This window comes from Urocitellus parryii, chromosome 4 (genome assembly GCF_045843805.1).
Source record: "Urocitellus parryii isolate mUroPar1 chromosome 4, mUroPar1.hap1, whole genome shotgun sequence".
In the NCBI taxonomy this organism is placed as follows: domain Eukaryota; kingdom Metazoa; phylum Chordata; class Mammalia; order Rodentia; family Sciuridae; genus Urocitellus; species Urocitellus parryii.
Genome location: NC_135534.1, coordinates 44142595 through 44166695, shown reverse-complemented (window position 1 = coordinate 44166695; position 24101 = coordinate 44142595). Strand labels below are relative to the sequence as shown.

Sequence of the window (24101 nt, the reverse complement as noted above, 5' to 3'; positions counted from 1 at the left end):
CTAAGGACCCAGTGTATTTTGTTATCAGTGTCTAGTAAGTTTTCTCATGGGGTTTTAAGGACTGAGAATTTCAGAAGCACAAAAGACAACTTTATTTTTACAGGGAAGCTTTGTTTTTTAACCCCTGAAGAAACCTTATAGTTTATTTTTCCTCATCTGATTGCAATCTTCCAAGCTGCTGACAGTTCACCTTTGAAATGAGTCAGCTTTGATCAGGGATGCAGCAGCCAGACAGGTCATTTTTGCTGTCTGTGATTTAGTCCAACCAGTTTGGCAACAGCAGAGCTGCATCCCAGTGTGGGGAGTGGGAAGTGGTGGCCTCAAGTCAGCCTGTGATAATGCAACTTGTCCCCTGGCTGTGGCCAGCAGATTGGCCCCTCTGTTCTCTGTACCCAGTAGACCCTCATAAAAGCTTCCTTGGGCAGCCAGCTCTCGCTGCTGTGGAGATGTGCCTGGTGCTGCACCTCTGGTATCTCTCCACTTACCAGGTCCTCTCCAGATTGCTAAATGATAAAAACTTTTGTCTTCACCACCCCAACTTTTCCTGGTTTCTTTCTAAGGCTTACCTTCTCTAGGCAAAGAGTACTGTATGGCTGTTCAGGACCTTTGGCTTCTTCGTCCAGTAAGGTGGTGTGGGCTCCACCAGTGGAAATCTGGGTTAGTCACATGGACCTCAGTAGCGCCGTGCACCATGAGCCAGGCTGACTGCACTGGGGACCACTTTAGGAAGATGTGGCTGGTTGGGTATGCCCATGGTCTGGAATCAGGGTGATGATGAATGACCTCTAGAGTATGTCCAAGTTCAAATCCCAGGATCCTTAACTACAAGCTTTGCTTTCCTCCAAATGTAATGCATAGAATAAAAATTCTGAATTTCCAGTGTTATAAGGATTCCATTAGAAGCGCATATACAGTGCCAGGTACGGTGTATGCCACATAGTATGTGCTGAGTGAATAAGAGCTAGAGTCATTGCTGCTACTTTAATAATCATCATTATCATCCTTATCCAGACTCACCCTCTGTTTGGAGGAAGACAGACAAGGGGTGAGGGAAGCAAAGCCTTGTCCTGTGAATGGTATGTTCAAATGCAGAAATTTTAAATACTTTTATGATACAAAGATACATGGAAGATATGCCACCTTGTACCTCTGAAGGGTTGGAAGGATTAATCTCTGGCACTCTCCTCACCAAACTGGGACCAAATTTCAATTCAGCAGAAAAAGATGGGGTGGAAAACGGCTTCCTTCCTAAGAAGAGTGGAAAATGACTTTCTTAGGGATGGGGAATTTCTTCCCTGGGAGTATGGGGATATGTGGCCTGGGGTTCATATGAGGGATCTGCTTGTCAAGGATGAGTGGGCTCCATGTCTTGGGGGGACTTTCAACCTCCAGGACTCCCTAAGCCTGGGTTCAGGGGGTGCCCTGTGCTGTTTGTTTTATAGGAAAGACCACCTAGGGGAAGGTGCTGCACTGGAACAGAGCCTGTAACTAGGAGGTCTCCCATGAACCCTTGGTCTGTGGACTGTGGACTGGCCCCTTATTGTTTCATCTTTAAAGTAAGATGATGTCCATGTTCCTAGTTCTGGCTTGGTTGGATGACTAATTGCAGGATACGTGATAAAGCTACTGGGCCTCATTGTGCTGGTCTCAGTTAAGAGCAGTACGTCAATGTTTATTCACCTGGGGAATGGGTTTCGGGGACAAGAGAGAGTCAGTGGAGACAGGCAATTTGCAAAACCTTTGTTGTCCCATACAAGTCAGGCTTCTAGGAAAGCTTCAGATGCACAGCATTAGAATTTTTTCGTTCCCAAGAAGCCATTAGCCCTAACTAGAGAGCACAGACAAGAAGTGCACAGCGGCTTCCTCTTGGCTATTTTGATCACACAGACAGGCCTCAGCCTCCTGTCTGTGCCTTTTCAGGGTCGCTGTGCCCTCATGCAAAGATGAGTGTATGTTCCAGGCTGGGGTTTATTTTTACCAGCAATACAGATGTTTCTGCTCTTGTACAAAATTTCATTAAAACTCAACCAGTGGTTTACTGTGGCAGGAGATTGCCAAGGTTAATATTTCTGCAGTGCATTCCCTTCTGTTCATTCTTGGCACCAAAATATTCCCAGGTGGGCATATTGTGCTGGTGCTATACATCAAAACTATACAATGGAAACGCCGTGCATCTGTTTAACTCAGATGGAGCCTCTGATCACAGGGGGCTGCTTCCTCTGGAGAGTATCAGCTCACCCTTTAGTGGCTGCTTTTGTAGAGATCCCCGGGTATGCAGAGGCTGCCATGTGTGCTCAGTCTGGGACCAGGGCAGAGGCCAAGAGAGCTTTTGGCAGTGCAAAGTGCTCCAGCTTTACAGTTCATCTGTGGCAGTCCGTGGTGGGAGCAGAGCTTCAATGATGAGGACAGATGTGGGTGTGAATCCTGTGTGCAAGTGACTTACCTCTCCAGACTGTCGGCAGAGTGCCTGGCACAGGGACCTGTCAGGTGAATACTTGGGCTGATCCTCCTGGGAATGGATTACAAAGAAACCAAAGAAGGAACACATTATCCATTTTGGGTAGAGGGAAATGCATAAGCTGAGGAAGCCCCTCACTGTCCTTCCTGCTTTTGCAGTGGAAAAACCCTATGAACAACAGAACCAGTTCTTCCACCTGCCATAGTGAAGGAGCCAGGTTAAAAATAATAGCAGCCTGACTTGTTTGGCGTGTTTCCTCTGCCTCACCCTGCTTGTGGCTTTTTGAATTGGGAAACGGTCAACAAACTGGGATTTGTCGAGGAGCGTTTGGCAAGGGTACAGGAGAACTCATGGAGACTAGGATTAGGGATGAGATGGAGTGAGGTGGTATACTGTATGGTGTCTGGATAGTTTCTCTCAAGACCTGACTTCTGACTTTCTGAATTCAAGTGTGCCTATGGGGTCCACATGGGAAGATCTGGACCTCATGCAGTTAAGGTGTTTGATATCTTTATGTCTCTGCTGATTTGTAGAGTCATCTGGTTGAAGGTATGCAATGTCTCTTCATCCTAGTCTTAGGAGGTTTCATTGAAGAAGGGAGTATGGACTATTATTTATTTATTTATTTATTTATTTTTTAGAATTTTCAATATTTATTTTTTAGTTCTTGGCGGACACAACATCTTTGCTGGTATGTGGTGCTGAGGATCGAACCCGGGCCGCACGCATGCCAGGCGAGCGCGCTACCGCTTGAGCCACATCCCCAACCCGATTATTTATTTTTAATTACGGTTTCAGCAAGCATGTGTCGAGTTACCCCAGAGTCTGTGAGTCAGTATTCTGTGAACCGACCCTGTCACACCCCATGGTGCAAAGGCAACGGTGGTTCCCAGCCCTGAATCTTGCCCCATATCCAAATGCTTGGTGAGTCATCAACAAAAGACAGGCTTGCTTCATTCATTTGAAATGTAAGGTAGATTTTATTCCAGTCCTGAGAAGGTCAGTTATCAGTGGTTGAATCTGTGGATGGTGTTGGGAAAGGAGCACTCTATTAATCACAATATTGTGATAGCCAGGACAGTCCATTTACCAGCTGTGTAGGATGACAAATGACAGAATGGATAATGTGTTCCCTGTTTGGTTTCTTTGTAATCTATCAAATTCATCCATCTTTCCTTTTGTCCCTCCCTCCCTCCCTCCCTCCCTCCCTCCCTCCCTCCCTCCCTCCATCCATCCATCTATCCATTCATTCATGCATCCATCTATCCAGTAAACACTTACTAGCCTGTGAGTTGACTCTAAACTTGCAAGGGAATATCAAGATAATAATCATGGATTCTGTCCACAGAGACCTTAACAAATAAAATAGAAGACAGGACACTTAAGTAATTGCCTGGAAAGCCCAAAGAAATATTTCTGAGGAAAGTGGTAACATTTGAACTTAGGACTCTGAGAAATCCACGGAATCCTAGTTTGTGAGGACACAGTGTGCGCCAGCCACAGGAGTAGAGTCCCAGAGCTGGCAGAGGTATCTCTAGGAGGAATTGCCAATAATTGTATTGGGGTGTATAGGCAAGGATTGGGAACTCAGGGACACTTGCTTAAGTAGAGTTCTTGAAAGTCAAGTCAGCAAATTAGAACTTGATTCTGTAGGTACTATGAAATATAGTGACAAGTGGGGGCTAAGGGGAGACTTTCTGTCTGATCCTCACTTGAACCTGAATGCATATTGACAGATTTTGACAAGTCTTCCACCTTTTTATTTATTTTTATTTTTATTTTTTTAGTTGTAGTTGGACACAATACCTTTTTTTTTTTTTTTTTTTTTAATGTGGTGCTGAGGATTGAACCTAGCGCCTCACCACAATCCCAGCCCAGTTCTTTTTTTTTTTTTTTGAGGTGCTTGGGATTCAACCCAGAGGTGCTTAACCACTGAGCCACATTCTCACTCAGTTTTATTTCATTTGGAGACAGGGTCTCGCTAAGTTGCTGAGGCTGGTTTTGAACTTTAAATCCTCCTGCATGTGCCATGGTGCCCAGCTTGGCTTCTACTTTTGGAAGATTCAGTGTCAGCTGAGAGCTGGCGAGTCTGTGGCTGAGATCTTGAAGCCCCGCATATGTAGCTCCACCCACATTTCCTCCTCTCTTGGTGTCCTTTTCAAGCCTCTCCTGACTTTTTAGTTTCCCTCTCCCTGCCACTCCCTTTAATGAACCGTTTTTTCCACTGTCTGGCTTTCTCAGAAGACCTACTTTCCAGCGTCACCTCTCAGTCCTCTAGGAATGTGGGACTTTGGAGATGGGGGTTCAGCCTCCATGGCCTCTTCTATCTTTGGAATCTGTCCCTTGGCTATAAATAAGGTTGCTGCCTAGTGCCAGTATTGATGGTGTTTGCAGCTGTCCTCTGGGAGATGGACTCAGACGAATAACCCAGTTTCAAGAGGACATGGCCATTAGGTGACAGCTATTTATGGTTCCTATTGACTAGGGCCAAACCTGAACTGTCACTGACATTAAAATTTCATGTGCTGGGAGCTGCCTTTCCTTATCAGGCTGTCTCTTTCTATTTATTTGAGATTTCTAACCATGTTCATCTATGTTCTTCAAAGAGATGAGCCATGAGGAACTCCTGTGGTCCAGCTGCTGGGATTTTACCTGTGAGACCTGTCATCCCCACCGTGTCCCTCTGAACCAGAGGGTGCACATCTCCATTTCACAGAGGAAAACATTGAGGGTCAAAAGATTAAACTGCTTGCCTAGAGTCACCAGGTTCGTTCTTCAGTAAAAGATCCAGAATTCAGACCAACTTCTGCCTGAAATCAAAGCCGGGATAATTTCCATGAAACCATGCATGTCTGATTTCTGGACCTGGAATGTCACTACAGAGGTTTTTATTTATTTATTTCGTCCCCTGACAGTTCAGTCATTTGGAGTTAAGTAGTTGATTGAACATGCAGTTTTTAAAAGCTCATTCATGCTGAATTTGCTTTCGTAGTCACAGTGTTCCATCTTTATAGTTTCCTTCCCGTACACTTATAAGAAAATAAATTAAATGTCAGGAAAGAATCCTTCTGGCTTTATAACCTAGTGTATTTAATAGATGGCTGAATTCTCCAGTGAACTTCTCTTGAAAAATATTCCTTTCCTGACTTTTGATATTACTTTGTAAGTGATAACTGTTTCTTAGTGGCCTTGACGTCGAAGTTCTGGGTAGGAAATTGTCCTGAATCAGTCATGTCCGCTGTCATTGGATCCCTTTCATCTCAAGTACTTGTACTTCTTCAACTTAGAATTTGCAACATGATCAGGCCTGGGGCTAGTGGGGTAGAACCTCTTGATCTGTCTCCTTAATGTGGCTTCTTAGAGGAAAGTATGGTGATCGAGAATCTGGTCTGCCAGAGCAGGAGACCTTGGTTGCATGTCTGCCTTGTTTCTTGCTAATCCCTGAACTTTAGGCAAATTGTGTCTCTGAATTTCAATTATTTTAAAGTGGAGATTTGTTTCTAGGGAAAGTGTGGACATTTATTTTAATAATCTCATTATTTTTGTATGGCACAGTATGTTGCTAATTTGATGAATTGGACATAGCAATGCTTAAACCTTCCTCTGTGGAGCATACTCGAACCATGTTACCCAACTCATGCTGTAATATAGATTTTCTAAAGATTAAAAAATAACTTGGGTGCCACTGAAACACCCCTTTTTTCCTTCTTTCAGAATTATCAATATCTCTATGTAGAGTATAATTTGGTAGCTAAGCCTGCCTGGGCATCAGAATCCTCTAGAGAACTTTGGAAAGAAAGGAAAGGCAGATGTCTGGGTCATCCAAACCTACTGACTCATATTCTTTGAGTGTGGGCCTAGGCATCTGTGTGTTTTAAAAGCTCCCCTGGGATCCTGATGGTGCCTGCTCATGTAACCGGCATGTTGGGCCCACAGTTTTCCTGCTGTGGGATGAAGACTTTAGCAGCCGCTGGCTTTTCTACTCATTGATGGAATCCCCACGGTTGCCACAATTTGTAAAGATAGTCTTAAAGAAGAAATTAGAATATCCTTCCATTGTGGAAGCTATGTAGAGAAGAAAGATGCCTACGTGGATGGTGCCTTCTTGAGCTTGTGTCCTGACCAGCTAAAAACTGGGTCCTTCTTTTGCCAGGTGCTTTGAGCCTTCCTTTGTATGACTCAAGATGTACCCTAGTATACACCTTCTTCAAGGAAACACTCAGTGCCCTTGCCCAGTGGTGGGGCCTGCAGGCCAGAGGGTAGTGGTATCCTGGTGCCACCCTTGAAACCATCTGACATTCCCCTCTCTCTCCTTCCAGATTCCCAGGGCAGCAGTCAGCTTCCAGAGCACAACTAAGTGGGTGGGTAGAGGATGCGAGGGCAGCACAGTGTTCTCCAGCAACAACCTCCTCTCAACAATTCCTCTCTCCAAACATTCACTTTTTTATATCCTTCATCCAATGGAATGGGGAAAGTCTTGACATTATCTCGCCGATACTCTTTTGAAATTCAGCATTTTGCACCTGAGTCCCACCTTCACTTTGGTAAGTGATATCAGTGGTTTTGGTGCCTCAAGAAGCAACCACTCTGCCGTGCTGAATTGTCTGCACAGTGGCTGATGGCTGTTAGGAGTGGTATTTGTACTGATGCCTGGTTATGGGTCCTTAAGCAAAATTTTACTCTTTCTAAGCTTCAGATTCCTCCTTAGTAAAATGGACTAGTCATAAAGTGAACTCAAAGACTGTGAAGATAAAATGTGACAAATGCATATAAATGACATAGTGCCCAGCACATAGGAAGTGCTCAGTGGTACCCAGTCCCCTGTTCAGTTCAGCCAGAACTCAAGTCCTCTTAGCTGCCCTGTTTGAAACTTCATCCACTGATGGACAGCCAGCTGGAGAAGGGCCACATCATCTCTCCATGGGGACCACACTCCTCTGACTCCACCAGCTCCTTGTCTAGAAGCCACCAGGGTGAAGGTCCCATTGAGAACTGAACACAAAAGCAGGGTCATAAGGCCTAACTGAATTAAGCAAGTTATCAGGCAGTAGAAAATGCAGTTAAATTTGCATCCTTGAGGCAGATGGCCAGCATGAGATGATTAAATTAGTTTTATTATATTTGGGGAAATTAATTTGTCACTTTATTATTCTTTCTTTTGTTTATTAAAAAAAAGAGATGTGATTTTGTTATCTCTGGAAAAAGCGATTTATAGGAAGAGTTTAGCCTTTAATGGAAGACAAGGATATGGTAGGACCTTAAAAAACAATTGCCTTTTAATCATCTATTAATAGTACAATTATATACAATGTGGCTCAATGAACAGAAATGCTGCCACCTATTGCTATATAAAAGATATTTTTCCCTTTAACAAATTCAAGTTATGGGCTACTGAATATGTAATTGGAGATAGTTTTGCTCTACTGAAGTCCTTGGGGTTTGGTATTTCCTAATTTACATTGTTAATTACAGTGTCTTACTTGGAGTTATGATCTGGTAAGCTTGAAGCCTCAGTCATTTTGATCCCTCAGTCATTTTAAAAGGCAAAGAAGAACCAAATGCAGAATCTTTAAGAACAAATAGGATCTTTTGAGTTAGGGCTCAGGGTTGTTAATGGGGAGATTCCCCATACTTATTCTTTGGGCACAAATAGTTCTTTCATGGCCTTTTTGAATGGATCAAAGCAAAACCTGGAGTTTTGAATGGCTTCTTTTTTGTTGAGTCCTTTTATCCCTAACAGTTACTAATGAGCATTCTAGGAAACTCAGTCATGCAGGAAGAGTTTCTTGTACATACTAACTGGGGTATAAACTTTATTTACATATGCTCCTGTATACAGTTTGTGTGTTTCTGTGTATATACACACACTTGAAAGTTTCTGAAATTCTGTGACCTCAAGTCCAGCCTCAGGCTAGCATTCTGTCCCCTTGTCCACTGGGAGATGGAGAATTGGGCTTCCCAAGCTGACTGCACAGATTCAACTGTGGAGCTTCATATTCGTTCTTTTCTAAAAATAAACTTTTAATTCAAGAATAGATTTAACTTTACAGAAAAGTTGTGAAGATGCTACAGAAAACAGTGCCATATATCCCACGACTTGTATAGTATAGCTGTGACAACTCCATGAACAGATATTAGAACATAGACTGTGTTCAGATGTCCTTTGTTTCTATCTGATGTTCCTTGTTCCAATATCTCCTCTGGGAAGCCACCGTTAGACTTGGTCATTTTGTCTTCTTAGCCTCCTCTGGGCTTTGACTTTTCTTGCATCTCTCACTTCCCTTGTTCTTGATACCCTTCACATTTTGAGGAGTATCAGGTAGGATTAACTCCCCCTTACCTGTTGCTGCCCCCCAACTGGGATATATTGATAATTAGATGGGGGTTGTGGATTCTGGAAAAGAAGACCACAGAGATGAAGTGCCTTTGTCCTCACATGGTATCATGGCTGCCTGTTATCAGAGTGGCTCATGTGCTAATCTTGATCACCTGGTTAAGGTAGAGTTTCTCAGGTTTCTGCATAGTAAAGTGACTTTCCCTCTTTTTCATGTTGTACTCTATGCAGTCTATACTTAACCTTGAGAACAGAATACATAAAATGATTTGGAATTCTCCTTGTATGAGAGGTTTTTCTTTCTCATTCATTCATTTAGTTTTTTCTTTCTATTAGAAAAATCCATGGATATTTGTTCCATGCGTTCATTTGTAATATAACACTATTTTGTTGCTCAAATTGTCTTGAACTTGGCAAGCCTTGACCACAGGGAGCTCTTTCGCTTGCCTTCTGTGCCCCTTCTATGCCTCATTGAGTCTTGGTATGGGGACACATCCTTACTTTTTGGCACTACAGTGTGTTCCAGGTTTATCTTGAAAATTTCCTGCTTCAGTCCAAGAATCAGCCATTTTTCCAAGGAGTCCTGGTTCCTTTTATTAAAGCATGTATTAGAAGTTAAAACCTGAGTGCTAGATCATGCTTGTTGTTATTGGGATGTCATTGCTTTGGGACCTTCTTAGCAGACAAAACAGCAAAATTTGTGTGTGTAATACTAACCTGCACATGTACACATAGCTGTAAATACTGATTCTAGATTAAGTAAACATTAGTTTATACCCCTATACTATGAAGAGCAGCATACAGTTTATACTAATCAAGTACACCCTGGTTTAGTTAATAAACTAATTTTAGTTTATAGTTTCTGTAACATTTTCAATTCTAATCCATTATCATGGGGATCATTCTAGCCTTCCCCTTTGTTTGTCTGCAACCTCCCACTCCAACAGCAACAGTGCTAACAACCTGTGAATCTTATTTAAGGCACCCGGGATGCATGCCCTGTGGTTGATGGAAATGCTTATCTGGGGCCTGAGAATCTGATTTTAATAAGTTCTGTACAGGTGGAATTCTCCCATTATAGCATTTGTCACAATTGCCCTTTGACAGCGTTTTATGTCTTTATTTGACAACCTTGTCTTATTATTATCTGCATTCCCTCAAGACAATAAGCTTTGTGTCAGTTGTGCGCTTCATTCTGTCCCCAGTAAGGATGGGTACTTAATAAATATTTGTTGAATGAATGAGTGGGATTACAGAAATAATGAGAAGGAAGAGAAAATAAATATCTGATTTATGGTATCCTTCCTCATGCTAAGTGCCTTTCTAGTGGCTTATAAAATTATCATCTGGTTCAGGACTTTGAATTAGGTGGGCTGACATCAGAATCCATGACTTTCTGTTCTGAAGTTTGTGCTGTAGGAAGCCCCTTGTGTTTGCTGTTTTGCACATCCCTAGAGCTCCTACTGGTCTGGATGGAGCTGTGTGGGTGGCCCAGGATGATGTGGGGGGAGAAATGGCAGCACCCATTTGGAGCCTCACCCAGGCCCCATTAGGAAATTGACTCCAATGTGGTTTGGGGAGGGGGATTGTTTTTTCCTGCCCTTTCATGCTCACAATGAAGGTGACATTGATTTACAAGTCAGGGGTTTGGAGCAGGGAAGGGAGGCTTCTATGGGTGGAAAAGATCAATTAAATGATTATCCCAGCTGCCACACACTAATGCTTTTCTTACTGAGTTTCAGAATCAGGAAGCAGAAGGCTACCGCATTTAGCCTTTTACAGGAAATCTAATTGCCAACTTTGTGATGCCAAGTTTTATTAGATTGGGAAGAGTCGATCTCAGCAGCTGGCAGTTTCTGATACTGCAAAAAGCTTTCCACTGGCCACCTGGAATTCTAAATGACCTTCTCTTCCTTTTGGGGAAGTTTTTCAGCTTTTGCTGAAGTTTTATGATGATAATACTTTGGTGGTTTTTATATTTTGGTAGTTTTGATCTGGGCTTTAGGGTATTGGAACTTAAAGCCTGGCAGACAGTCAAAAATATTTACTGAAACAGTAGCAGTGGTGCATGCCTGTAATTCTAATAGCTCAGGAGGCTGAGGCAAGAGGATCGTAAGTTCAAAGCCAGCCTCAGCAATTTAGTAGACCTTAACCAACTTAGTGAGACCCTGTCTCAAATAAATAAATAAATAAATAAATAAATAAATAAATAATTCATTGAGTTCTTATACATGTTCGGCCCTAGGCTAGCGACTGGGGATTGTAGTGGTGAACAAAATAGACTTGTGTTATTTATCCTCCATCCAGAATGTTCTTCCTGTATTTTCATAGTTCTCGAACTGTTGTGTGCCTAAGAATCACAAACAGAGGATATTCAGGCTGCTGGGCTCTGCCTTTGAATTGCTGATTCAGTAGGTCTGGAGCAGGGCCTGAGAACCTGCATTTCAGATAAGTTCCCTAGTGATGCAAATGCTGCTGGTCCAGAAGGACCTTAGCCCTTGGTCTTTGTGTGGTTGTCCCTAGCTTATCAATTGGGTCTTCAATCAAATGTTACCTACTTAGGCTGTTCTTGGTTCCTTTACCACAACATCTCTACACCTGTCATTCTTTCTGGATTACATTTTGTCCATAGCATTTATTATTGTCTGATATTAGTTTGCTTATTATTAGTTTGTTGTTCATTGTCATTTTATCACTCTCCTGCCCATCATCCTCAACAGAACAAAGCCTCATGAAAGCACTTTCTTCTTTACTGTCAGTCCTTTAAATAGAAGAGTACCTGCCACAGTCTGGGCTCAGTAAGTATCTGAATGATTAAATAATTACAACTATTCTGAATCTTATAAAGGATAGGCCTAGGATGCCTCAGGAGAGGACTGAGAGACCAAAGGTGGGGCACAGATACCACAGTGCATCTTCCTTGGAGCAGTTTCTGGAACTGGCCACACTGCCTTTTTAAATCACTGCACACCCGAGTTTTGTCTGCAATGTTGTGAGATTTGTTTGGAGAGCACATTTGGCTACTCTGAGTTTAATTTTTTCTCATAGCTTTTCTATGTTCTGTCCACAATGGAAAAGACCAAAGGCAATTTTGAGCAAATCCCCATTCCATTCAGCAGGGGACTCTTGCACATGGGTGGGTAAACTGCCAGGCCCCTATCTTTGAGTTTGACAGCGTGTGAAGCCTGACATGGGGCCCTTCTAATGACTTTCCTCCTGAAGGCTGCACTGGTCCACTTGTTAAATTCGGAATCCAGCACCCATGCTGATGCCTAATAGCCTTTTCAAAATCTCATCAAAGCTGAATGGAGGCCCACACTCTCTCGTACTTTGTAGGAGGCCTGGGTTGAAACATGCAGATTCCTCTCTCCTTCACTGGCTGTAGAGAAAAATGTAAGGGCAGGTGCTGTCACCCTTCCTTTGCAGAGCATTAGGCACAAGATGAGACACGTGGAGGCACCCCGTGACTGAAAGTGCCAAGGAAGGTTGCCCAAATCCACAAGAGAACTTGAAAGCCATAAGTCCCAGCTCTTGTGTGACCCCTGCAGCCACTGCCCTGCTGACTTGAAGTTTCACAGCCTAGAGCTTCCTTGCCTAGCCTTTGCCAAGAATAGGCCAGGGGCAGCCATCGACTCTGCAGGTTTGTTTGTCTGGGGCCGCCAAAGAAACCAGGATTTATTGCCCCTGAGTGTGTCATGAAAACGTAAGCACCGAAAGTCAGATTATTTTGGAGGCCAAAGAGAATCTGGTGGGGGTGATGGAGATGCAGGAATCGCAGCAGTCTGGAGTCAGGGCAGGGGGCCAGAGGGCCGCCCTGTGGGTTGGGGTAACATAAGCTGCTGCTATTCAGGAGGTGGCCTGTGTAAGAAAATCTGACCACAGCGGGTGCGTGACTTCAGCTAAAATTAACCTTTGAGGCTTCACACGCCTCTGCAGTGCTTTGAACTAGACACCCCCAGAGAAGGCACAGGCTGCTGACTGCGGAGGACCTCGCCACGCTGTGGGTTGAGCCATGCCTATAAGCATCAACGTATGGGTTCCCGCCAGGGATCAAAGTCGGGATTCCTGTGACCATTATAAAGTGGTAAGCAACTGCGCGAGAGGAGGCGTTGGCAGGACCCTGGGGAGAGCCGATGAAGCGATGAAGTTTGTTTGCACTGGGCTTGTGTTTAGAGACAGTTCCCACTCATTTTCTATGCTGGGTGGGACCACAAGCCCTCCAAACAGGTCTTTTCCTCAGCAGAACAATTTGCTGAGCAAACTATCACTTCTCAGTTGCTTTTTGGTCCCTGCATCCTCGTGGGGTGAAGGGCTGAAGGCTGTATTTTTAGAGCAGGTAGAGAAGGCTCTGTCTGTCCATAATTGTTGTTGGCCTGAGAAAATACAATTGTACAGACCCATGGAGGAGCTGACCAGGCCATGTCAGGAGGGTCATGGATGGCAACAGGTGTGGCAGGTTTCAGTCATTTCCTTAATTGGACCTCAGCAGGTGCAAATGGGAGAGAGATGGACTGCTCTGGGGTTGGAGGAGATGTCAGGGATTCTCCGGGAGGGCTTCAGTTGCAGGAAGGATTTGTTTGGAGGCAACTGGAAGAGATTTCCTGTGCAGTGAGGCTCTGGAATGTTCCAGGCAGGGCACCATAGCCCTTTCCTTCCCCTGGCCAGGGCAACCTGATGGCGTCTTTCAGGTTGGAAGGCAGCCTCCTCCGTGGTTTCCTGCTAGCTACGGAGGATCCGTGGGGGAGTTCTCATTCACAGAGCAAAAAGGCAAGGTGCACTTTTCTTACCATAAGCTTGCTTAGCTTTCATATTATGCATGTCACCCAGGGCTAGTGGCAGTCTTGGTGCTTAGTGGGGTGGCACACTGGTTTGATAATGAGGTTGTTCACTTTGATATGTATTTTTTTAATTTTAATATTTATTTTTTTAGTTTTTGGTGAACACAACATGTTTGTTTGTATGTGGTGCTGAGGATCAAACCCGGGCCTCACGCATGCCAGGCGAGCGCGCTACTGCTTGAGCCACATCCCCAGCCCACTTTGATATGTTTTGAGTGGACAGAAAGCCACAGTTTTAAAGGACTTCCTTAGGCTAGTCTTCTTACAAAAATGATGTAGTTCCCCACCCCCCCATCACCGCCATACGGATGTCTAGCCCAGCCTCTCAATAGCCTTCCCATCAGAAGGCAGTGTGGCAGGGCCTCCAGCTCTCGGAGGACCAATCTGCTCCCACTTGCTGAGTGATACCTATATAATTGATCTCTCAGTGACAAGTATAAAACGTTTAAACCTCTAAAGTACTTGCTTACAGAGCAGATATTCTGTGTTGCTCTTTATGAAAAAGGATATGGATGATGTGGGTCCGGATGATGGGAGAAAAATTCCCCTCACGAAGATAGCTTTGACACAGTTTTGAGGACATTCTCCACATGGGCCACTCTGTAGAGTCCTCTGGTTTGTGTTCTTTCGCCACCTCCATCCTATTAAAGGCGTGAGGCTAGCGGGGTATTGAACACAGGTCACCATCGCTTTAGATTTCTAATACTCGTCGGGTAGAGCATGATTAATGGGGGATGTCTTTTTTTTTTTTTTTTTTTAAACTCCTGGGGTCTAGGCTCATTGCCCTGTGGAGGGGATTTCTTTTGAGGTAGGATGTTAAAAATAGACATTTCAGAAAGAGGCAGCTCTGGTATGTGGTTCTGAGCTTTGATGAACACATCTTGCACGTCTGCATGGGGATTTCCATCCCCTACTGAACCTGGCTGGGGAGACACAGCATTCAGACTCCCCTCAAGAACTGGAGAGTCCCTTCAGTATTGTGCTATAACTTGCTCTTTGTAACCACCTTGTGACATGAAGGGTGACATAAAGGAACTGTGTTGGAATTAACTGGCCTGTAGGACTGACGCTGGTCTGTATCTGACAGATCTGCCCTTGCCTCGCCCATGAAATGGGGAGGACATGGGCCTCTGCCCTGTTTCCCTGGATGGTGGTGAAGCTCAAGTTGGATTGTGTTTGTAAAAGAACTTTATAAATTGTGAGCTCTCGTATGGGAGGCAGAGGCACTTTTGTTGTTGTTAGGACTTTATTATTCTTCTTGAGATGAATCAATCAGGGCTTTCTTCCAGGAGTTTGTAGAATAAATAGTATCTTTGTGCGAATCGTTCTTTTGTGCTCCGGGCCAGGTTGTTCCCTGGGGAGGTGAGACACCGCTTCTTTCCTGGGTACCAGCTTGGTATCTGGAAGTCTTCTTAGTAAAATCCTATTACAAAAATACAAAATGCAAAATAACCAAGATGCCCCCAAGCTTGGGTGCTCTGACATCTGGGCTGGAGAAGGGCCCGGGGCATAACGGTCACTTTCACTGTGGCCAAGTCTCTTGGCTGTGGAGTTGCTGAGAAAGGAATGAGGCTCCCAAATGGGGCAGGAGAGGGAAGTGCGGTCCAGGGGCAGGACAGCGCCAGCCACTGCTGGGAACCGCCTGCAGTCGGAGTTTTTTAAAGCCTTTGCCACACAACTTTCCCACAAATGCCACAGCAATGTCTCTGCCAGGTCTGGGGCCTCTCTGCCCACTGGGATGCCGCATGGCACGCTGTGCCTGCCTTATAGGCCTCAGCCTTCACCAAGTACTGTGCTGGGCACTCGCAGGTGCTTCAAATTTTGTTCTCGTTTTGTCCTGAACCTGAGTTTGCTCGCCGGCGGTTGTCATTACTGCCATGGCACAGATGGAGACACGGAGCTCCCTGAGAGTGCATGACTTGCCTGGATTTGGATGGAATAACAGGTTGAAGCCAGGATTTGGTCCCAGATCTGACTTCACTTGCTTCATATAACCATGAAGTATCATTTTCTTCTTGTTACTCAAACACAATTTAGGGAAGTGTGTGTTGTTTATGTTTTATAGAATGACTTTAACACAGAGTATTTGCTCACCTAATCAAATGCTTTGGGGGTTTAAATATTTTGTAGTTGACCAACTCAAGGCTAATGCCTTATGGTTCTTGATTTCTGATTGGCACATCATTCATATATATATAAAATCCAGGGTCCTAAGCTTTCCAACTCCTCTTTCTCTAGGTGAAACCAGAGGAGGACCCTAACACCTTGCTCTGGCTGCACCTTCAGTTACAGCCCCTCATAGAAGAAGGGACTGTCTTCGAGTCCTCTCTGGATCTGCTACTCTTATCAAACTGCCTTTGCAGTCTTTATAGAAACCTTTCCCCTGTACTCCAGGGGAAGTCCTTAAACTGCCAGCAGCTGCTCAGGTTTCTTGGGTGAGATGCATCTATAAATAATCACTGTGTAGGCACACAGTTTGCATTGGATGTTGGGAGTTTTAATTGGTTGTGTACACTTATTTAGTCATTCACCTGAGTGATCAGAGTGGCCCTTAAAAAAAAAAAAAAAAAAAAAAAAGAAGGAAAAACTTAACAAAGCCCTTTCGCCATTCAGAACGAAACAAAACCAAAAAACACCCGCCTCCCAGAGTGATTGCATTTCCTCCCTCAACCTCCTGGCGATCTAGCCTGGAAGCAGGCTGGAAATGTAAATGCTGGCCGGGAACTCTTACTCACCATTCCCCGCCAGAGCTGCGTGCCTCCTTGGAGCCTCCAGCCCTGATGGAATGGAACGTGGGTCAGGTGAGTTTGCATCACCCGGGTCAGGCAGAGACAGGGCCAGAGCTGGCAGCTGGGAAGGAAGAGTACCTGAGCAGGGTGGGTTGGTGGAGGAGTGGGGGTGAGGGGCGGGTAGGGAGACCTGTGCAAAGGAGGGATGAGGCCACCCAGAGGGCCTTTCAGCCAGCATTTCTCCAGCAAGTGCCCTGCAAAAAGTACCCTTTGCAGATGTTGCTTCAAAGGGATATTGTGAGCTTACCATCCACCCACTTGGCCCTGGGAATGAACCCTGTCACTGTCATAACTGGTAGTAACTTAACCATGGCTCTGGCTCACTCTCTCCTGTCCTTTAACCCACTGGCAAGCAGAACTTAGCACCTCTTGTGATTTCTGAGAAAGTTTCCACTTACCCTAGAAAGCAAGCAAGATGTAGACTTTATATAAGATTTCCATGGTGGACAGTTTATATTGACACAACTTCAAGGAATGCCCCTCTACCTGTTCCCACCATCAACACAGCCTCTCTGCTTCCCAGTTTTGCTGGCTCCTCCCAGCCTCCCTGAATTCCTTTTTTCTCATGCAAAGCATTTTAGCTCAGTCTTGCCTTCCTAAATTTGCATGCTTATACCAATCACTACACAAAACAGATCTCCTTGTGGAGGGGGAGGGAGCTGACTCAGTTGAAGTTCAACACCAGAATCTTCAAGAAAAAAAAGCCTGGCTGGCACGTGTGAGGCACTGGGTTTGATTCTCAGCACCATATGTAAATAAATTTAAAAAATAAATAAAGGTTTATCAACAACTAAAAAAAAATTTTAAAAAAAAGAAAAAAGCCTGATAGGTTGCACTTGTCCATTTCCATGGTGTAAATCCGCCTACCAAGGGAAAGCCAGGAAAGCCTGATTTCTGTCTACCAAAGGGCCACCCTTGAACTGGGAGCTGGGAAGATGTGCAGTAGTTGATAGATGTGCCTTAGTACAGGCATAATAGATGCAAATAACCTCAAGAGCACAGGCACAGTAAGATGTAATAAAAGTGAGGAATTTTGAGTATTTATTACCAACTTTAAAAATATAACTTAATTGGAAGTTTAAATAATTTAACTTTAATATAATTGCTAGTTAGCCAGCTCCTGAATTTCCTGAGCATTTTACAGTCAACTGTGCTGAGCCAGTACACGCCTGCTCTGGCACACTACTGTATGTGTGTTTGTGGGATTTTTGTAGGGAGGAGAGGTACTGGGGATTGAGCCCAGGAGTGCTCGGTCACTGCTATTTTCCCAGTCCCCCCCCCCCTTTTTTTTAAGGCAGGGTCACACTAAGTTACTGAAGCTGGATTCAGACTTGTGATCCTCCTGCCTCAATCTCTAGAGCAGCTGGGATTACAGGCGTGCCCCCCACCTCTATTTTTCAAAGTAGCATTTTAACATCTACAAACAAGTGGATCCTATAAATATGCTGCTGAAAACTGCCTCTGAGCAAACTGTTCCTTACCAGTTCTGTGCCTTTTGCTAAAAAAATACATGAAATATCATCTTGATTTCATGGACTGTGTGATCTAGGCAGCAAGAGGGAACAGAGTCATTTATCTCCCCCATCCGTCCATTTGTCTGCTCATCCAACTGATTCTCATTTAATCCTTCATCCATCTTTTGTTCCACCAATCATCCATATGTCCATCCATCTGAGCATTCACCAGTCTGTTTGGCCGGGTCTGCCTCTCTCCATCCTTGGCTCCTTCCCTTCCTCCATGCCATTTCCTTCCATCCATCCATCTACCCACCCACTTACCCATCAGCAAGTCACTGAGCACTTCTTTATGTGAGTCAGGTGTGCTGGTGTTTCAATGGCACAGGAAACTTGTTCTGTACTGTGGGGAGCTCCTCATGATGGACAATGTGAACAGTGGCCAACAGCCATAGTAAAGACACATGCTAGAGGCAAAAGGAAGGAGCAAATAATTCTGTGTGCCAAGCAGTCTGGGAATGGCTTTTCAGGGACTGACCCTAGACCTGGGTTTTACCGTATGGAATAGGCATTTGGGGGAGGGGGAAGTAGAGGAGTCTCCTCAGGCTTGTTTTAATTGTGTGCTGGATTTTAGAGAAAGGAGAGAGAGGCCTGGCCGTCAGGATGAGTTTCTAGGAGAAGGGAGCATTCTGCCAAGTAGAGGGGTGGAGGCAGACTGGGTCACCTGCCAGCTGAGGGAACTAGAGTGGGAGAGGCTGATGGGCTTGGTGGAATTTGTGGACTGGGTACCTGGAGATGATGGCAACCCAGGAAAGGAGACACTTCCAGGTACCACCTATGTGCCAGGCACTGTGCTACACATTTTATGAACCTTTGATTCTCACCACAGAGAGTAGATTATTATCCCATTCTGTGGGTGTGGAAGCTGAGGCTTAGAGAGTGATGGTTGCCTAAGGTCACAAAACCTTGGCATCCTTTTTGCCCAAACAGGTGTGGAGTCCTTGAGATCTAATCTCTCCATCTACTCAACAATTCCTTTGAAGAGGAAACCAAGACTCAGAGAGGTTAAACAACCTGTCAGAGGTCACCCAGAATGCTAAGGTCTTGGCTGGGGATGGTGGGGCCTAAAGTCACGGGGGCTGTGTCTAGAAAGCCTAAAGTTGGAGGCATTTAAATGAATGAGGGTGACCAAGAGGCACAATTGGGGCATCTCTGCCTGCAGTCTGCAGATGAGGGAGCTGTGAAGGTTTGGAGGAACAGGTGGAGGCTACATGATGAGTTTGTGACCAGACCCAAGGAAGCCTGTCTCCTCTATGGTCTGCACCCTCCAGGTGCAGCACCTGCTTGGCTGCTGCACTAGGGCTGCTGTCAGTGTGCTCAGCAGGGCCTCCCCCACCTGCTGGGGCCCTGTTCCCACCCTTGGCAATGGAGGAATGGTCTAATTAGTAAGGAATGAGTGCAGGAAGGGAGGAGAGAAGAGGCTTGAACAATTTTGTGCGGAGCTCTGATGCTGGCTTTCTTGAAGCCACTAGATACTGTGTGAAAAGTTGTTCAGACCTGGATCCTAAGGTTGGAAAGGGACCCAGTTTTATTCTGAAGTGACCAGTAAGAATTCCAGTCTTCATCCATGCTTGACCTTATTCCATTTTCCAGGAAGCCTTGTGATCCTCCTGCCTCAGTCTCTGGAGCAGCTGTTATTACAGGCGTGCCCCCACCTCTATTTTTTAAAGTAGCATTTTAACATCCACAAACAAGTGGATCCTATAAGTAAGCCACTATTGTCAAATGGAGAAACATTCTGCCTGCTGTTGGGACCTGGGTCAACTTCCTGTTAGCTGTGCAACGCTGGCACACATTTGACCATTTAGAGCTTGTTTTTCAGTATGTAAAATGTGTATCTTCACTTATTCAATGATTGTTAGTGAGCACCTACTATGTGCTGTGTTCTAGATGTTTTGAAAAATGCAGTGAGCAAAACAGACAAGCATCCCTGTCATGTAGAGCTGTTACTGCTGTGGGGAGAGATTATAGAGGAGATGACAGCCAGAGAGCACCCAGCAGATCCCACAGCCGCAGGTTCCCCCAGCACATAGGTGATAGTGGTCACATAGGTAGGGGAGGATGTGGATGGGAAAGTACTTTGTGTCCTGTAAAGTGTGGTGCAGGGTGTTTTCTGTCCCAGGAAAGCCAAGCCCAAGAGGGGAAGATCCTAGACTAGACAGTGAATGTGGCTTAGCCAGAGGTGTGGCGGAAGCAGGCACTCACGCCCTCATCCTTAAGATCACCAGACCCTCCCAGTACATTCACCAACCTGGTTTTTTGGAAGACAGTATTTCAAAATCTCTGGAGTTGCCTTGCACTCCCACCTGCAACTCATTGGTGTTTTTCACAGACAATGCCACCATTGTGTAGCTATTCCCAGGCAATGCCCTGGCATTGCTACTGCATGGGGTCCCAGCCTGGCCCTGCGGCAGACTGGAAGAACAGGGGACTTTACCCCTGAGCATTTCCCTGAATACAACCCTGTACTGATAACTTGTGTTACATTGGCATTTTTATTTTTGCTATCCCAACACTGTTGTGAAATTGTTTGCTTTGTGCTTTGGCAACATGGGAAAGTGTCAGGTCCCCTCTTGGGTCTGTTAGTCCTGAGTGACAAGCGGCCAGTTCTGTTCCCAGGGACAGGAGACACTGGGATGACTGTTGTGCAATAAGCCTTTCTTTCTCTTGCTCCTTTTCCCACACTGCCATGGCACTTGACCCTCCTTGGCTAGGAAATTCTGTGTGGCCCCTCTGTAGTAACATTGAATCATTAGGAGCCAGAGCCGCTATTGTCAAACCCTGTCCGCTCACTGAGAAAGTCCCTTTCAACTTCTTAGTGCCTCAGTTTCCTCATCTGTAAAATGGGAAAATGATACCTTCCTCACAGGCAAGTTGGGGACTAATGGAATTCATGCAAAATGTTCACATGATATCTCAGCATCTTTGTGTAATTAAAGTCATAGCTAACACACTCAGCCCTTAGTAGGTGCCAGGGATTGGTTGATCTCATTTCAGTCTCACAGTAACCTGAATAGGTAGTTGATTCATTTTACAGCAGAAGAAATTGAGGCTCAGATAGTTTAACTTGCCCACGATGTTTTTGCTAGGAAGTGGATGAGACATATTGGAAAACTAAATCTGACTATAGAAGGACATTTGGTAGTTATGATCCTACATAAGAAAGAAGCAAGAACCTCACCAAGGTCAGGTAGGTGCCCAAGGTCAGGTAGGTCAGGTAGATGAAGCTCTAAGCAACTCACCCTATGTGCAAAGGTAAAATAGGAGTTAGGATGGCACCAGCGTGTGGAGAAGGATGGAAATCCAGACTGTGGAGAAGCAAAGCCATGCTAGCCATGTGTAGGTATCACTGTAACAAAGGCAGGCGTGTGGGTGGGTATCAGGGTGTAAGAATGTTTGGTGGTTTTGTAGGCAAGAAGGTTACTGCAGATAAAGAGGAAGGAAACCAGCATTGGCTCCTCCCTACCCAACCCCTGCTGGTCTAAACATGGATTAATACAGTGGTTCAGGCTGACCATATTACAAAGTGTACCTCAAGAGCAAGGGCTAGCAGGAGTGTCCAGGTGCTCAGGTGAGGAGTGCCAAACCCAGTCACATCTCAGTGCTCCAGAAGCCCAGCTTTCTAGTGGTCTCATGAAAGCAGAAAAGCCTTTCCTATTGAAAGCAGCACCGAGGGTACATGAAATCCTGTGTGTTTACCTGAGGTTCTTGCTAGAATAATACTTGCTTTTGTGTGTGTGTGATACAGGGATTGAATCCAAGGCCTCATACATGCTAGGCAGATGCTCTACCACTGAGCTTCATCCCCAGTCCTTGTTATTTTGAAACAGGTCTCACTAAGTTGCGCAGGCTAACCTAGAACTTGGCTATCCTCCTGCTATCCTCAGTCTCCAAGGCAGCTGGGATTATAGGTGTGCACCACTGTGCCCACCAAGAGCTATTTATTTATTAAATACTTTGTGCTGAATGCTCGGTGAAAAACAACACATGATCTCATTTAGTGAATAAGACAGCTGTATAACTGAGCGACAGTGAAGCTCAGAGGAGAAATGACACACCAAGGGTCACCAAGCTGGTAAGGCAAAGCAAGCACCAGGGTCCTCGCCAGTACCTGAGACTGCAAGCATTTGCCTTCTTGATAACTGTAGCTGCTGAAAGGCCACAAATGCCCCCAGTGGTACATTGGGTGACAAAGGTGGGGATGGAGAGGGGTCAGTGTCCTCAAGGTTGGGCCTATGGGATGCTCTGAGGACACTGAACCAGACTCCTTTTCTCAGAAGCAGAGCCAGTTTTCAGGCCAGTCCCCATTGTACTGTGCAGTGCTGAGCAAACATTTGCTTCTCTCTGTCTACTTATTTCACCCATGTATGGGGCTGGGGATGCCATTTCATCCATTTGGCTAGAATAAGGCAAGTGATTTTCAATCCCAAGGCAGGGGCTATTGATGGGAGGATATATTAGACTCTGATGGGTGGGGTGAGTAGGAAGAAGCCACCAGCTAATTTCAGCCCCCCACTGACCCCATGCAGTTAAAAGGTGATGGAAATACATGGTGCCACCCTTAGTGTGAATACCACATGCCTTGCTAGATACTAAGGGTGCAGAATAAATGTGTCACCAGTCTTACCCAAATGTGCATTTTGGTTTTCTTAAAATTATAAACACTTGAGTCAGCAGTGACATTCTTTGTGGTAGCCAAGGACAGGGAGAATATTATATCTGCTATTGTTGCAATCTTTTTTTTTTTTTGTACTACAGAGTAATCAGACTTAAGCCATTTAACTGCATACTGCTCAGTTATGGAAACAATGTTATCTTGATGATGTGACCAAAATCTGGAGTGAGGCCTGTTGAACAGAGGCCAAGCAATAGCATTCCCTTTACAAAGGAATACCCTGGAAACGGCCTCAGGTGCCGTTGGCTTTAATCTCCAGGCTCCACATTGGCATTTCCTTCTATGAGGTGCCTTTTGCTCTGTTTCTCTTGGGACTGCTGTCCCCTTGCCACCTGCCTCCTGGGTCCATCGGCTTGGCTAGATGCCAGTCTGGGTTTCTAGTGTGATTGCTCTGACTTCATTCTAATGCTTCTGGTGCAGTTATTTTGTGGCATATTTTGGGTTCCGGATTTAGAGTGGCACCCTCCTTCATTCAAGGGCTAATTGTAGTATACATTTAGCAACATTGTTTGCTAACGTTGTTTTAACACAGTACAGTTATTATCCATTTTTGTTATAACTGGTGATCAGGTTCTTTACTATGACTGATCTGTCATGTTTTCCCTTTTGGATTGCAGCCCATTTGACAGAGAATGATGTGGAGTGATAAGCAAACAAATGGGGCTTTGCTTGACATCTTGTCAAGGAGAAAAAAGTGAATGCAGATGAATTCACTGTTCTGCTGTCTTTGCCTTCCTCCCCCTGTTAGCTTTCTAAGCCTTTGACAGCAGCTTCTCTCTCTCTGTCTCACAGAGCATTTCTGCAACTTGTAGTCTCTTCTGGGTAGAAGGGTCTGCAGAGAGAAGAGTCAGTGAGCTGCAGGGGTGGACCCCGAAGTCAGCTGCATTGGAGGACACTCCTGCTTGGGCATTAGATTCTGGAACCTTTCTCCTGGGTGTGGTTTGGTGAATTGAGGTTGGGAGTAGGAATGGTGGTTTTGTTCTTTCCTACTATGTGGCTCTTTGTCCTTAAAAGGTCACAGGTCCCTTCCTGGGATCAAACCAGGTCCGAGAAGCAATGTGCTCCTGCAAAACAATAGCACCCTACTGTTCCGTATAACTTGGGAGAATGAGAGACTTTGCAGAAATTCCTTCTGAATAGAGACTTAGAAAGGAGGCCCTGCCCGTGTTAGCCCTCACTAAAAATCTTTCAAACGCGTATTGCACCATTTGTGCTGGAAAAACTAAGGGGGCCCTTTGGAGGAATGCTTTTGCTTGCATGAGCTACCAAAAGAGAAGTGAAGAAGCTGGGGCTGAGTTTATCTCTGCCTGAGTCCCAGGTCCATGGCTCATGAAAACTGGTTTACAAATAAAACTAGGTGTTTTCTTCTGGTTCAACCCTTCAAAAAGTTGAGAGTTAGGGTGGGGAAGGGCAGGGGAAACTCCATAATCAATGACCCTTGTTAGATGAGTCCTGATTAATGAGCTTGACCTATGTAGTTTATTTTCCTTGCT

The 24101-nt window shown here is 45.0% G+C and overlaps 1 protein-coding gene across 1 annotated transcript in view; it reads left to right on the top strand.

Moving 5' to 3' along the window:
• The first annotated feature begins 12786 nt into the window (after nt 1–12786).
• Nucleotides 12787–24101, top strand: part of Nav2 (neuron navigator 2) — a 271097-nt gene continuing 259782 nt past the window's right edge. The window contains exon 1 of the mRNA XM_026405279.2: nt 12787–12876. Coding sequence (XP_026261064.2) covers nt 12805–12876 — 72 coding nt within the window. The 5' untranslated portion in view covers nt 12787–12804. The remainder of the gene's footprint in view (nt 12877–24101) is intronic.